This window comes from Podarcis muralis, chromosome 1 (assembly GCF_964188315.1).
Source record: "Podarcis muralis chromosome 1, rPodMur119.hap1.1, whole genome shotgun sequence".
Lineage (NCBI taxonomy): Eukaryota > Metazoa > Chordata > Lepidosauria > Squamata > Lacertidae > Podarcis > Podarcis muralis.
In genome coordinates this window covers 22,477,251-22,493,482 of record NC_135655.1, presented here as the reverse complement: position 1 = coordinate 22,493,482, position 16,232 = coordinate 22,477,251, and the positions used below count along the sequence as shown (strand labels likewise).

General features: G+C 45.2%; 2 protein-coding genes across 4 annotated transcripts in view; one reads left to right on the top strand and one right to left on the bottom strand.

Annotated features, from left to right (window-relative positions):
- Window positions 1-16,232, bottom strand: part of LGMN (legumain) — a 248,047-nt gene that overhangs the window by 166,780 nt on the left and 65,035 nt on the right. The window lies entirely within an intron of this gene.
- The window catches only part of RIN3 (Ras and Rab interactor 3), a 76,586-nt gene that overhangs the window by 40,975 nt on the left and 19,379 nt on the right, over window positions 1-16,232 (top strand). For all 3 annotated transcript variants that reach the window (XM_028717298.2, XM_028717307.2, XM_077924600.1), the window contains 3 exons: window positions 928-1,019; window positions 4,905-6,380; window positions 9,860-10,168. In XM_028717298.2, the coding sequence (XP_028573131.2) occupies window positions 928-1,019; window positions 4,905-6,380; window positions 9,860-10,168 (1,877 nt within the window). The remainder of the gene's footprint in view (window positions 1-927; window positions 1,020-4,904; window positions 6,381-9,859; window positions 10,169-16,232) is intronic.

Sequence of the window (16,232 nt, the reverse complement as noted above, 5' to 3'; positions counted from 1 at the left end):
TGCCATTTTACAACCAACTGACCTGCAGGAAATATTCTGATGGCTTGTTCTATGTTGATCTGAGTCTCATTCGCACGACACTCTAAGCCAAATAATTGCTCACTGCAAATGTGTGGGCTCCCAGAGAAGAGCTTGCGGCTGCTTCACTCCTCGTAGGAGGTAAAGAAGCTATTGGTTTCTGCTTTGCCCTGTATTTATCGCATGCAGAGCTGTTTCCATTCTGCTGCAGTTCTTCTTCTACCCAAAACTATGGTATTTGACTTGCTGTGGTAAAAGTACATAACTTCCATAAATAAATTACTGAAGTTACATTGTCATTTTGTCATTTCAATGTCAAGAAGAAACATGGAACATAATCAATTACATGTTCTCTGGATTGATTTCCGTTCTGGACCTGGAGCACATAGGCAAACAGCAAATTCTGCTCCATTTCTGTTTTCCTTGGTATTCTCTGACATCCCTAACTCCTTCCTGGTTGTTTTGCTGCTGTGCCACACTGAGCTAAGCCAAAGTTTGACCTAGCTTGTCGCCCAAACCTAGACTTGTAGTCTAGCTCTCTTGGGCAAACCATGAGCTGTAAGCAAGGCCCTGTGGTTTATGGCTCATGGTTTGTCCAGGAGAGCAATAACAGGAACCCAGGCCTGGCTTATATGTCAAACTGTGGCTGAAGAGCCTTGGGACACAGGTGGACTTTCTTCCCCCATCCCTGCTTGAGGGCCACTTCCCACTCTATGATTCAGAATATAAACTTATTGTAAATGCGTTTCCATTGAAATTATTGCAAATTATTTCAAAGCACTGCATCTGTCTAGAATAAGAAATGAAATAATGCAGAACTAACCAAGCAGCTTTTATTCCCTACCAAGCCACATGCAACTTTGAATATATTTATTTATTTATTTATTCATTTTTTTTTCCACTTCCTAGAGATTTGCTTCCCTCCACGCTAAAGCTGCCACAGGCGATATTGGAAGCCAATAGTGTTACAGATCTAGAAACCATCTCTAGTCTGGAGATAGGTAAGTTGTGTTGGAGACCCCTAGCAACTTCTTACCCCAAACCCTAAATAATGGGTTCATTATTTGGATGTACACCTAAGGCTTCTAGTCCTATGCACAATTCCATCACATGCCAGAATGCTCCCTTGTTTCGCCGAACTCAGCAAGAGGTGGGAGTGTTCCTCAAGGCATTCCTGTTCGTCATCCCTGCTCAAAGGCCTTGTATCTCCTCTTCTCCGCCCTTGGTGAGAGGGAGTGCAAGGTGGCAGAAGCAAAGAGGCTGGTAGGGTGCCGCCTCTTGTATACTTCCCTTGCCTAAGGCAGGTGTTTTGCCCTGCCTCTTCAGTGGGCTGTCTCTGTAGAAGCATAATGCCTCCAACCATGGAGGAAGAGCATAGTCATCATGGCTAGTAGCCACTGATAGTCTTATCCTCCATGAATTTGTCCAGTCCTCTTTTACAGCCATTCAGGTTGGCAGCCATGGGAGTCCCATAGATTCACTATGGTGTGTGTGGAAAAAGTACTTTCTTTTACCTGCCCAGAATCTCCCTGCGCTCATCTTCATTGCATGCCCACGCATTCTAGTCTTTTGTTTTGATCAGGATTGGTGTGATGTGGTTGAGCATACGATATCAGCTGGAAATACTTGGTTCAAATTTAATCTGAGCCGCATTTTTGCAGATAGACTGGCCACAACATCCTAGGAGACTGGCCTGGCCTACAAGATTGTTGTCAGGGTATTGAATTAACATCCAAAATGACATTTGAGCACTTGAAATTATTTCTAGGACACATAGAAGATATACACTGTATTGTGCTTCTTAGGCTCCTTAGTAAAAAAAACCTAATCAATTCAGAGAGGAGGTGATGGCAGGTAGCAAACCAGAGTTTTCTTTTCCAAAAGGAAAGATTTCGTAATCTACAATGCTTATTTCCACTTCCCCCAGAATCATGCCTGACTTAGGAGGAGGAATTCCCCATTTTGTTCTGACACTTCTGAGATATATGCACACAGCCCTAGGCACAAATCCTACCTCTGCAACAGTATTTGTTTAATGCTACTTTATATGCAAATGCTCTTGTACGATAATTTCTAGATCTCTACTTCAGATGGGATTGAGACTTCTTTTGTTTGTCAATCTTTGCCTAGACTTTGGTAGAGGGAGCAAAGTCCATCTTTTGTGGGGGGGCCCCAATATAAAATTACAGACTATTTAAAAAAAAAAGATTTAATCCAAATCAGACATAGGTGTTCAGCAGGGCAGGGAGGGAGATTTGCCAATCTGGAGAAGAGGGTACAGCTGGGTTTGGATGGGGTTCCACTTCCCCGCAAGAACCAGGTTTCTGGTTTGGGGGTCCAGTTGGACTTGGCCCTATCTGTGGAATCACAGAGGGGAGTCTGTGGCTAGAATTGCCCTATGTTTGCTAAGATTAGTATGCCAGCTACAACCCTATTTAGAGAGATCAAACCATGTTGAGGATAGACTACTGTAATGCACTCTACTTGAGGCTGCCTTGGAAGACAGACCGGGAAACCTTTATTGGTACAGAATGCTGTTCTTCATCTGCCAGTGCACATGACAATTGGAACACATATACACCAATACTGTTCACTGGCTGCAGGTGCATTTCTGGGCCCAATTCAAAGCACTGATTTTGACCTTTAAAGGCTTAAATGGTTTTGGACAATGTTAGCCAAATGGCCACCTACACCAATACAGACCTATTAAGATCTGCCTCTGAGATCTGCCTCTGCTCATATCCTCATGGCATGCCAAGTTGATTTGGCTGGCACAAGAGATAGGGACTTTTCTGGCATGGCTCTTGGATTCTGGAACTCCCTCCCCACAGAAGTGTGTGTGGCCTCAACATTGCCAGCGTTTAAATGAATCTTTTTTTTAAAAAAAATAACTCTCTTTTGACTCACATTCTCTTAAAGGTTCTCTCAGAATTGGTTATTTTAGTATACAGTGGTACCTTGGGTTACAGACGTTTCAGGTTACATACACTTCAGGTTACAGACCCCGCTAACCCAGAAATATTACCTCGGGTTAAGAACTTTGCTTCAGGATGAGAACAGAAATTGTGCAGCGGTGGCACAGCGGCAGCAGGAGACCCCATTAGCTAAAGTGGTGCTTCAGGTTAAGAACAGACCTCCAGAACGAATTAAGTTCTTAACCCGAGGTACCACTGTAGATGGTTATGCCGTTAGGGTGCCAATTTATACTGACGTTTGTAAACGGTTTTAAATGGCATAGCTTTTTAAAAGATTGTTAGCAACATTGCCATTTTATGTTAGAATTTATACATCTGCTGTTTTACAGTGTTGTGAACCACTCTGGGTGGTGTATGCATATAGATGGATTTATAAATCGATAAATATCAACAAACGAAATTCAGAATTAGTAAAAGGCATAACACAGGTTGGTTCTGCTATGTAAATAAAACTCATTAACAAATATAATTTGCTTCACCTTCCTGGACATCGCCACAACAAAAGATGTCAATGGTTTCAGTGTCCATTGTACAGTAAAGGTAAAGGTAAAGGACCCCTGGACTGTTAAGTCCAGTCAAAGGCGACAGTGGAGCTGTGGTGCTTATCTCACTTTCAGGCTGAGGGAGCCAGCGTTTGTCTGCAGACAGCTTTCTGGGTCATGTGGCCAGCATGACTAAACCGCTTCTGGTGCAATGGAACACCGTAACGTAAGCCAGAGTGCGTGGAAATGCCGTTTACCTTCCCACCGCAGTGGTACCTATTTATCTATTTGCACTGGCATGCTTTCAAGCTGCTAGGTTGGCAGAAGCTGGGACAGAGCAACGGGAGCTCACTCCATTGTGGGGATTCGAACCGCCAACCTTCTTATCGGCAAGCCCAAGAGGCTCAGTGGTTTTAGACCACAGCGCCAACCCCATAGTCGCCTTTGACTGGACTTAACCGTCCAGGGGTCCTTTACCTTTATTATACTATACAAGATACAGGACTAAATCTAGTAAGTATTTTACAAATCTCCCTTTTTAAAGTTTCCATATACAAGAAATGGGAACCATATCCAAGACATTTTCTCTGAAAATAGAACACAAAGTAGAGCATGCAATTTCCATATTTCGTCAAACCACATTTTTCTCTAGCCTAAATGTTCTATCAATTCAGTAATAGTATACTGAGGAAGACAAAAAACTTATTCAAGGTGACATCTAAATGTTGCTTTTTCATCACTCAAAGCATAGTATTTTGTACTTTGGAAAAAGTGGCGCTTTCCCTTCGATAACACAGGGGTTACTGTTTTGCAAAAGGTAACTCGGTTGATCAATGGCTATATTTCTTTAGCTGGTACACAAACACACTATGTTACTCGTGTGTGTGTGTGTGTGTGTGTGTGTGTGTGTGTGCACGGCTGTGGTTTTACATGACAAACCCTCCAGCTCTTGTGTACAGCAGAAGCTACCCTTCGAGCTCATTCTTACCCCACTCTGACCCAAACTACACACAACATTAGACACATGTCTAAGCAAGCATGTTTAATGTAGCTGCTTTTATTGTACAGTAAGATCTGGTTTGGGCCTCTGACATCAACCATGTTCTCAGTCTGCACAGGGTTTTCTGCTTGGGGAAAAATTCCACCCTATTCCTTGCTGCTATTTGCCACCCCTACCCCTGGGTAATGTTTGCAGTAAACAGCACTTTTGGCAAAACAGCCATTTTCAGGTAATACTATTGATTGTATATGAGGATTCTGCTTGGTTTGACCTTTTTAAAGGCAGCACTGTTTATCCAATACAGAATAATGCATATGTTCAATAAACATTATGCAATACAATTCAGTTAAAGGACTTCAGTCTCTTCCTGCCCTGCACTTGATTATTTTCTTTTAATTCTCATGGTTTTTGGTTGGTTTGTTTTTGCAGGTTTCTGGGACTCCGCTTTAAATCAAAGGCGGGGAGGGCAGTTCCCTCACTCTGTGAAAGGTCTTGCTTTTGCCACAGCTCAAGCGAAAAAGGAGGGGGAAACTACCCAGTGTTTTGCAAGCAGCACGGACAATTGTTCATGTGAAATTGAGCTGTCAATAGGAAATGACAGGCTGTGGTTTGTAAATCCTATTTTTATAGAGGAGAGAAGCAACCAGTTTCCCCCGGATGTTCCTCTTCCTCCTCCTCCTCCTCCTCCTCCTCCTCTAGAGACTTGCAGGAAAGATCCTTCTTTTACTAGCGACACCGTGACAAGGCCTCCAAAGAGGTCTCCCAGCCAGCGCCCGCCACCACCACCGCCACCACCTCCTCTGCCTCTTCATGCTGTGAAGCAGCCTGAAAAGTCTCCCATGACCACTTCTGAAGAGCTTCGGGATCTGGAGAAAAACAAAAAGGAAATGAAAACTGAAGTTAGCAAAAGCAAGGAAGACGATGGGCGGCCCTCTTTGTCTCTCAGCGATTCTTTTACCACAAAGAAATGCATCCCGCCTTCCATTCCGCCAAGGAGGTGCATATCCGAGAGATATTCTGGAAAGGGCTGCTTTGAAAAATCTGAGAAATGTCCAGCAGCAGGTGGAGAACTGGTGGGAAAACGGAGCAGTGGGAATGAAGGTTGCATTTCATGTGCTGTTGAGCCTCCAGAGGTGTTTGAAGAGGTTTCGGAGAAAGATCCAGCATCATGTCAAGGGGGGGAGCCCAACAGCGAGGCCAAGAACCAGCTGGTGGCCGAGCTGCAGAAGAAGCCCTCAGAGAAGTCGGCAGGGCCTCCTATCCCACCCCCAAGAAAGAAAAGGATCTCTCGACAGGAGTCATCCGCCAGCTCTTGCCATTCAAAACCAGTATGTGCTGAAGAGTCAGAATTGCCGGTTCCAAAAGGAAAGGGAAAGCCAGTAAAAAAAAGTTGCTCCAATGCAAAAAGGGAATCAAAATTTGCCCGTCAGCCTCTTAGCTTCTCAGATCTTGAAAGTTCTCATGACTCACTGGACAGCCCAGTAAGCAACGTGGGGGCTCAGACACCAGCCTCTGAGCCAGACTCCTATTCCACCAGCAGCACTGAGGATGAGCTAGAGCTGGTGACCAGCCCGTCGGTGAAGAAGACCCGTTCCATGATATTAGGCAGGGCCAAGAACCGCCTGTCCATGGTCAGCCTGAGCAATGTCTTCACTGCTTTCCTGTCCGCTGACCGAAAGCTCCAGAAGAAGATTGTGGAGCTGGCCCAGGACAAAGACTCTTACTTTGGCCGCTTGGTGCAGGACTATAAAGTATACAGCCTGGAGATGATGGCGAGGCAGAGCTCCAGCACTGAGATGCTGCAAGAGATCCGCTTAATGATGACCCAGCTGAAGAGCTACTTAGTACAAAGCAGGGAGATAAAAACCTTTATGGACCAGGCTGTTCACACAGATGAGCAACTAGGTAAGAGCTTCCGTTTTCTATTCTTCTTTTGAGTGCATGGCTTCCTCAAGAGGCAAATCAAGGTGAAAACATGATGCATAAAAATAACACATTATCAGGAGAACTGGCACAATAAAATAGTTGTATTTGTCAGCCATTGGCATTTGCTGGACCACAGACATCTATGGTTATTTACAGGTTTATTTACTCTTTTTCCCCCATGTCTATTACATTTTTAAAATATAATGGAGTCTAGATGCAGAAACACCGCCAAAGAGCTCTCAGGCTTTTTATTTAGTGATTATGTTTGTAACCCACCCTTCTTCCCACATTCAGACTGGAATGCTTGAGGCTATCCCATTTTATCACTTATCCCCAGGCCATAGAACAAGCTTCAGTGCTTAAAACACCATCCATTGCATCACAACACTAGAAACTATCCCAGCCTTCCTGAACCTGGTACCTTCCAGCTGCTTTGGACTACAACTCCCATCATCCCCAGCTAGCACTGCCATCCAAAACAACTGGAGGGCACCTTCACCATCACCTGCAACATTTCTGTGCCGCACGTGTGTGAAGCTCCTTTCTACATATTCAGCAAAGAAATCAAGCTGGTTGGTGGCAGAGTCAAGGATTGCTCTATCCCCTTTTGCTTCAGTCAGACTGAACGGGCAAAGGTACCAGAGTGGACTGATGCTGCAGGGCAGATGAAATTTGGCCATGGGTACGTTCTATGCTCTCAGCCCAGCCTTAGAGTCAACAGGTTGAGTTGGATCTCTGGTGGAAGGAGAAACTTAATTCACGGCCCTCATATAAGAGCTCTTCTGCGGGATAGCTCAGTCAGTAAAGCGAGACTTAATGTCAGGGTCATGGATTGAAGTCCCACTTTGGGCAAAAAGATTCCTGCATTGCAGGGGGTTGGACTAGATGACCCTCGTGGTCCCTTCCAAGTCTATGATTCTAGGTGTATTTTATGGGTTTCAGTGCTTACTCCTGTGGTCCTGTTCTTCCAGCTATCGCAGATACCCTGGCCAGAATCCAACACAGAGTTGAGTGTGCTTGGGTTATAGGCCCTGCAGAGGTGAAAACAGGACAGGCGTGATGCAATTTGCTGTGCTTTTGCAAGTTTGATGGAAAGGCGTTTCTTTGGGTGTTTTTGTTCACTTGCTGGATGTTAAGCAAGAGTTGGGCAATAGCCTCAGAAGGCCATGAACAAGAGTGACCCGAACTAAAGAATATGCAGTTTCATGCTGCTGGATGTAATCAGTTCCAGCATTGCAGAGAATTGCATTCAGCAGAGCTGTAGAAGACAAAACAACCACCATCTAGCCTTATACGGAAATTTTCAAAAAGTTGCTGCAACTTTCATCAATCCTGGTAGGCCAACTTTCTACACATTGTCAACACTTCTTCCTGGATGTCCTCTCCCCTTTCCAGCTGAACACAGCGAAATTGTGCCTGTCATTTTATTTAAATTCACATTGAGAAATTCCATTTCTTTTATCCTGAGCATGCCAAATTGGGATTATCTTCTGCCTCACTTTCCCCTTCACATCCAGACCCAGTTCCACGGTGTGATTTTTCTCCCCTAACATTTCCAAAATCCATTCTCCCCTCAGCACCTATTGCTAAAAATCCTTTCTTTATCCATGCTGTGAACATATTTCATCCAGATAACAGAAATTCACTCCTCAACAGCCTAGTTCCTTCTTCTCTTCTTCCTTCCCATTTCCCAGCAGTTCCCTTTGCTAGATTCATCTTTGCCTTTGGTCATACATTATGGGTAAAACTTGTTGAAGACATTCATGGATTTTTCCTGTTCCTGTTCCTGTTGTTGTTTGCATGCCATATTGGCTTCTAAGTGATTTACAAGCATATACCGTATTTTTCGCTCTATAGGGCGCACCTGACCATAGGGCGCACCTAGTTTTCAGAGGGGGGAATCAAGGGAAAAAATATGAACCCCCCCCCCAGCTCTGGGAGCAGCGGATAGGCTGCACGCAGCCTGTGCACTTCTCCCAGACCTTCTCCCTGCTTTTGCGGGAGGTGGGGGAATTCCCACATCTCCCGCAAAAGCCCACAGGAGCCGCACACCCTTTAAAGAGCGCGCAGCTTGTGGGGCTGGCGATGGGGGGAAACCCGGTTTTCCCCACCACCAGCCTCAAAACCACGTCGGGGAGCCGAGCAAAGGCATCATGCACCTTCCTGCTGCCCCCCGAGTCTATGGGGCTGGCGGTGGGGGGAAGAGCTGCTTTCCCCCACCGCCAGCCTCACAGCCATGTCGGGGAGTAGCGCGAAGGCGTCGTGCGCCTTCCCGCTGCCCCCCGAGCCTGTGGGGCTGGTGATGGGGGGAAGCGCTGCTTTCCCCCACCACCAGCCTCAAAGACCGGACTCTCCTGGCTTCAGCGAAAGCAAGGCGAAGCCTCCAGAGTGCAGGCTTTGGAGGCTTCGCGTTGCTACTGCTGAAGCCAGGGAGCCTGCATTCGCTCCATAGGACGCACACACATTTCCCCTTAATTTTTGGAGGGGGAAAAGTGTGTCCTATAGAGCGAAAAATACAGTAATCAATTATAAAATTCTTACATAATTAAAATACACAGTAAAACAATTCGATCAAAACATTAAAATAGCCATATTTAAAATATACAATAAAACAAACCTGTCAAAAAGCATAACAATTACACAGTTTAAAAAGCAATTAAAACAGTTGGATCAAGAAGTTCAGGTGAACGTTTGCCTAAACAGGTGTGTTTTCAAAGATCGACGGAATGCCAGTATGTATGACAGTATGGCAGTGGTTTGTTGGGTCAAAACCAAGAGACATTATTATAATTATTTAATTTATTGCCTACCCTTCACCCTAAGGCCCCAGGGTGGGCTACAATTAAAAAACAACAATATAAAAACTTACAGTTAAAAAATAGCAGTTGCTTCCGTTATGTTAGGCCTAGCCAGAGATCTCTATGAACTGGCTAGACTAGACCCCAAAACCATATTTTTATTTGTTAAATTTGTATGCTGCCTTTCCAATAAATGGTGCTCTAAGTAGCAAGTGTATTGAGGCTTATGAGGGTCAAGGTCAGAGCCTCCAAATTTCCAGGGCAAAAGGATGGTCATATTCTTAAGTAAGGAAGCACTTTAGTCAACAACAACAACAATAGTTACAATGTGCTAATTTTATTTCAACACGGAGTTTCTAAGCTCCAGAGATCATTACCTGCCGTCACCAAAACGAAAACTCTCAAATTTGACTATAAATTCCAGAAGGAATTTTCATTAATATGCACAGGGGCAGGGGGAAAGTGATTAAGAACTACTAAGGTTAAATATTTTTGTCAATATTTTCATACCTTTTGGTAGTATGACTGGACAGATAGAACAAAATACATACTGAGGGTAAGTTGCATGAATGTCTATCCAGGCTGGCTTTAAGATGCTCACATATTTCTCACATATTCCTTTTCTATCTTATGTTTCCCCACTCCGCTTCCCAACTCCAGAGGTGATTGTCGAGTCAGCTTTGCACAAGTGTGTCTTGAAGCCTTTAAAAGACGCCATCAATACCTATCTAAGGGAAATCCACAGCAAAGATGGATCCTTCAAGCTTCTGAAAGAAAACCAGCAAGTCATACAAAACACAACGACCACTGACTTGGGAGTCACCACCAGTGTGCCTGAATCCACATTGCTGGAGAAAATCCTGCACAAATTCACAACCATGCACAAGGCCTACTCTCCAGAGAAAAAGATTAGCATCCTACTGAAGTCCTGCAAACTCATCTACGACTCTATGACTCAGGGAAACCAAGGTACTGTACAACCCTCCTAAAACACCTTCTCTTGCTATAGATATATATATTCTGAATTACAGAAAATCCGACTGGATGTAAAATGACACATTCGAAGCACATTTTACCCATCCCGCCCCCCAGGAATTCTGAGCACTGTAGTTTGCCCCTCACGGAGCTACAGTTCCCAGCAACAAACGCAGGGCCCTGAATTTTTTGAAGGGGGAAATGTGCTTCAAATTTACTTTCAAGGTATAATGTGTGCACACAGTATGGCAACTAGTTCTGAACTGTATTGCTAAGCATGTCATAGCTTGTCTGAAGCCACTGCTAAAGCTTCTGGCGGTGTTTGTTAATGGAGACCAAAGCACAAAAGAGATATTTGGTCAGGCCCAGGAAATAGTTTCATTCAGCACAGCAGGGGCAGTTGCAGGAATTAGGGTGGTGGCAGCAGCACCTTCAGAAGCAAGCAATGAAAGCATTCAAGAATATTGCGTGTAAGGAAGGCATTTTGTCAAAACATGTTGGGACCCCAGTTGTGTTGGATTAAGCTGGCCTTCCCCAACCTGGTGCCCTCCAGGCAGTGGCGTAGCGTCGGTTGTCAGCACCCGGGGCAAGGCAAGTAATTTGTGCCCCCTAACCCGTGGGTTTGCGCCCCCTAACCCGTGGATTTGCGCCCCCTAACCCGTGGATTTGCCCTAACCCAAGATGTTGCGCCCGGTGCAGCCGGCCCCCCCTGCACCCCCACGCTACGCCACTGCCTCCAGGTGTTTTGAACTACAACTCCCATCATCCCCATCCAGCAAGGCCAATGGCTGGGGGTGATGCGATTTTTACTCCAAAACAGGGGGAGGACACCAGGCTGGGGGAAGTGTGAATTAAGCGTTTTCCTGCAGTGCTATTCTCTCCTCTGTGGCTGTTATTGGTGACTGTATTTCTGTGGAAAGAGAGACCTTGTGCTCCCTGTTTTGAGCTCTTTTAAAAAATCACAGCAGCCCAGGTAGGGCAGGGAATATCTTTCTTTTTGCAAAGGAATGTAGTAATACTGTACTGACAGAAGACGAATACAATAAGACCGGGAAGAATAGGCCTGCTATATAGCACAGGAAATGCAGCCGTGAAATTAAGGTGATAGGCAGCTGTGTCTCTATGAGTGCCTTTGTGTACATATTCAGCTGAAGACCTTGGAAGCCCAGAGATGATGATGATGTGCTATATACCCCACATTCCCTCCAAGTTGCTCAGTCTGTTTACATGGTTCTCCTTCCCCCTGTTTTATCCTTGCAACAGTCCAGGGATGTAGGTTAGACTGAGTAATGCTGTCTGGCCTAATGCATACCCTCCAACACTTTGAAGTGCAAATCCAGGATGCCATCTTCCCAGATACCGATGTTGGGTTTCGTTAATCAGGCCCAAGCTGCCTTGATCACTGAAAGGCCAATAAATGCCATAGACAGAGGAGATTCCCATAACCACTCATTTATTCAGCTGAGTAAAACAGAGTGGGTGTGCCACACTCACCAGTGTGATGGTGAAGCCGCTCCAAATAGCCTTTGTTTATACTTTTTATAAAAGGCAGTGAGAGATTTTATTTTCTTGGGCTCCATGATCACTGCAGATGGTGACAGCAGTCACGAAATTAAAAGACGCCTGCTCCTTGGGAGAAAGGCGATGGCAAATCTAGACAACATCTTAAAAAGTAGAGACATCACCTTACCAACAAAGGTCCGTATAGTTAAAGCCATGGTTTTCCCAGTAGTGATGTATGGAAGTGAGAGCTGGACCATAAAGAAGGCTGATCGCTGAAGAATTGATGCTTTTGAATTATGGTGCTGAAGGGGACTCTTGAGAATCCCATGGACTGCAAGAAGATCAAACATATCCATTCTTAAGGAAATCAGCCCTGAGTGCTCACTGGAAGGACAGATCGTGAAGTTGAGGCTCCAATACTTTGGCCACCTCATGAGAAGAGAAGACTCCCTGGAAAAGACCCTGATGTTGGGAAAGATGGAGGGCACAAGGAGAAGGGGACGACAGAGGATGAGATGGATGGATAGTGTTCTCGAAGCTACAAACATGAGCCTGACCAAACTGCGGGAGGCAGTGGAAGACAGGAGTGCCTGGCGTGCTCTGGTCCATGGGGTCACGAAGAGTCGGACACGACTAAACGACTAAACAACAACAACATACTTTTTATAGGCATCCCCCATCCCTTTCCTCCTTTCAAGTTTCCTTGCGCTGATCGAAATAGGACACCCTGCCTGGAGACCTTGAAGGGGAGAGCTGCCTGGCAGAGGGAGGTTTTCCTGAAAATCACCTAGCAACGTTATCTGGTCTTCACATATTTGTGGCTCACCCTCCTAAATTCAAAGCAGGCAGTTTTTTACAGAAGCAAAATGGCATCAGTTAGGCCAACCCAGGCATAGGCAAACTCAGCCCTCCAGATGTTTTGGGACTACAAATCCCATCATCCCTAGCTAACAGGACCAGTGGTCAGGGATGATGGGAGTTGTAGTTCCAAAACATCTGGAGGGCCGAGTTTGCCTATGCCTGAGCTAACCAAAAAACAGGGCAAGAACATGCCTCTGTGGCTTTTCCTGAGACCCCACACCATCTTCCCATTTTTTATCACAAGAGCACAGTGGCCATTTGGGTTGCCATGATCTCATGCAATATTGTGCCGCAGCTTCCCCACCACCAAAAAAAGTGGTGTTTTTTTAAGGCACTCCCAAAACACCCAATGCGTGTTTTGGGGTGCCACACAAGATTGTGGCCCCAGAAAATGCATTTTCCCAAGGGAAATCGTGCAAGATAATGGCAGCCAAAATGGCTGCCATTCTCTCATGATAAAAAACCGGAATGTCCCAGTTTTTCCAGGACACTTGCAAAGTATGCTAAGGATGCAGTGAGGTTCATGGCTGAGTCGGGATTTGAGCTCTACATGTCTGCTCAGAGTTCAATGATACTTACACCTAGGTAAGTGTTTGTATAGGATTGCAGCCTGAATTTCTGTAGGGCTAGTGCACTCCCTGGATAGGGTGATGTCCGAATGATTTGCTTAAAGACGCTTGTAAAGTGTTTCGAGATCCATGAATAGGAGTGGTGTGTTGTTTAGTCATTTAGTCGTGTCCGACTCTTCGTGACCCCATGGACCAGTGCACGCCAGGCACTCCTGTCTTCCACTGCCTCCTGCAGTTTGGTCAAACTCATGCTGGTATTTTCTTCTCGTCCTCTGTCGTCCCCTTCTCCTTGTGCCCTCAGTCTTGCCCAACATCAGGGTCTTTTCCAGGGAGTCTTCTCTTCTCATGAGGTGGCCAAAGTATTGGAGCCTCACCTTCACGATCTGTCCTTCCAGTGAGCGCTCAGGGCTGATTAACTTCAGAATGGATAGGTTTGATCTTCTTGCAGTCCATGGGACTCTCAAGAGTCTCCTCCTCCACAAATGATTGATTGATTGATTGCCTCATTGTGCCATGGAACCAAGGGAGAAGCAAACCCATGGGCAGAGCCTTCATTCCTTTATGAAGGTCTGGGCAGGGTTCCAATTCCTTTTAACTCTGCATTCAATTATTTAATACCAATTTTCGTCCAAGCACTGGAGCCCAACCAGAGGCTGATGCTGCAGATAGTTTCCCTAGACTGTAATAGCATGGGGGCTTGTAGCACTGGAGAGGGCTTATTTTTAAGCCTCTTATAGATATTTATGAAACAAATGTTTCATGTCATTGAAAAATAGAAATAAATGGGGAAGCAAGCTGGATTTGGAATAAGGCAATTCTACCGTGAACAAGTGAGACCGTTTCCAATGTCATTGAAGCAGCCGTTGAAGGACCTCTGGCTGTTTCTGAGCTCTGTCGTGTGAGCCAGGGGATGAATGTAAAGGAGACAATTGAGTTTGCACAGAATTTCTCTCTTTCTCTCTTTCTTTCTTCCCTCCCTCCCTCCTTCCCTCCCTCCCTCCATAAAAACAGAAAATATTGAAATCTTGCATGCATTCCAAGCATTTTCCATATAAAATGTTGGTTGATAAACATTTGCTAGGTTTTTCAAAAGAACTGGAGGAATAGAATCATAGAGTTAAAAGGGATCTTGGAGGCCATCTGCTATAATCAAGGCTAGGTGCACAGTCCAGGCTGCAACTACAGGATCCCTGACAGATGTCCAACTTCTGCTTTAAGCGCCTCCAGCAAAGGAGAGCTCAAGACATCCTTATCTGCTTTTGAGAAGCACTTAGTGTTAGGAAGTTTCTCCTGGTGCTCAAGGTGAAATCTGCTTCCCTGCAACTTCTGCCCTGTGGTTCCAGTTCTTCCTCTGGAGGACAAATTTTCAGAGGAAAATGCCAGTCGCTGGGAGCCGCAGGAAGAGAGAGTGCTCCCGCACTCAGATCTTGCTTGCAGGCTTGCCAGAGGCCACTGTGAGGACAAGATGCGGGGCTTGATGGGTCTTTAGCCTCTGGTCTTATGATGCTGGACACAACATTTTTACAACACATCACTAAAATGAACCCATGATTGATCCACCAGTACAGGCAACTCCCCATTTATGCAGGGGCTACATTCCGAGGCACCATACGTTTAAGTGAAAATGTGTAGATTTGAAACACCATTGAAAAAGCCTGCAAACACCTGTTACACCCCTGCCCCCAACCATTTTTGTGACATTTTCGGGTCATTTCCAGGTTCGTCGAGATGTGTGTGTGCACAGTTGCACACATATCGGATGCACCTAAAACAGTCGCTGCCTGTACTAAATATTTGCACGAGTAATAAATAACTTGACATTTTCCTCTCTTACTCTTACTGTTTCCTGAACCTCCCAAAGATGGGAATGACTTGCCAAGCTCACAAATGGAACTGAACCCACATTCTCAAAGCCCAGCTCACATTTGGGACCATTATAGCAGGGGTTCCTAAATGGTGGCCGGCGGTGTTTCTGTGAATTCGCGGTTGAAAACGGGAAACGGCACGTCCATTGCATTCAGTATTCATATTGACGATTTGTACCTGCATTGTATTCTGTTGTATTGCAGTCTGAATTTTGTGGAGCACTACAAAATGCAATGCACAAGAAATAAAAGAAGCAATACAAATACAATTAGAAATCATAATGCATCTTGCACAGTGCATTACAGTTGCTACAGCAGGGCGCAGGGAGCTAAGTGGTCCATCAAGACCCTTAGCAATTTTCAAGCAGTCTGGCGGGGGCGGGGGTGAGTTTGGGAATCAATGTATTATAGATATTGGATGCCACTTAACTAGCCTGCTTACTGAATGTCCTGCATAGGGCTCCATTTTTTTCATGCTCACCCACATTGTCACTTTGTAAGGTTTGTATTTAGCGTGCTGGGCCTTTGTGGATTTCACCCATGAAGCCACTGTGGTATTCGCCAAGCTAGGAATTGCTTCATGCAGTTCCACTGACAAGGGATGGATAAAGTCTTGCTTTTGTCGTTTGGTCATTTGCCTCTTCTATTTCCGTAGCAGAAGAGGATATTTCTTTTTGCAGTTTTCATACGCGAGGCTTAAATTGCCTCTGAAGCTGTCTTTCACTATTTATGCTAATTTCTGATCATAGCTAATGCAGATGTGGAAAAGAGAATGAGAGTTCGTAATGATGTAAATGGGATTTTTTCGCCCACATTGATTTTACAGGCACATTACGAAAACAACAAACCCCCCCCACCCCCCCAGTTGAACTCAGGTGTAAAAATGCTTGTAGAATGCCAGGTGCTGATGAAGATGTCAATCATGGTGGGAGGCAAAAGCATTCAGTCCTTCGGATTACGTGTTCCTCATGTTTACTAGCATAGATACTAAGTCTGCAGTGCATTGTGGAGCAGAAGAATGATGGGCCTGGCTTTTAAGGCTTTTGGGTTCTTTCTCATAGGGAGGACAAGCAACTGCAGAAAAGGGAGAGGTTTCAGAGAGGCATGTGCTGTGTACACCATTTAGGAACAGATTGCCGTATTTTTTGCTCTATAAGATCCACTTTTTCCCTCCTAAAAAGTAAGGGGAAATGTGTGTGCGTCTTATGGAGTGAATGCAGGCTGCGCAGCTATCACAGAAGCCAGAACAGCAAGAGGGAT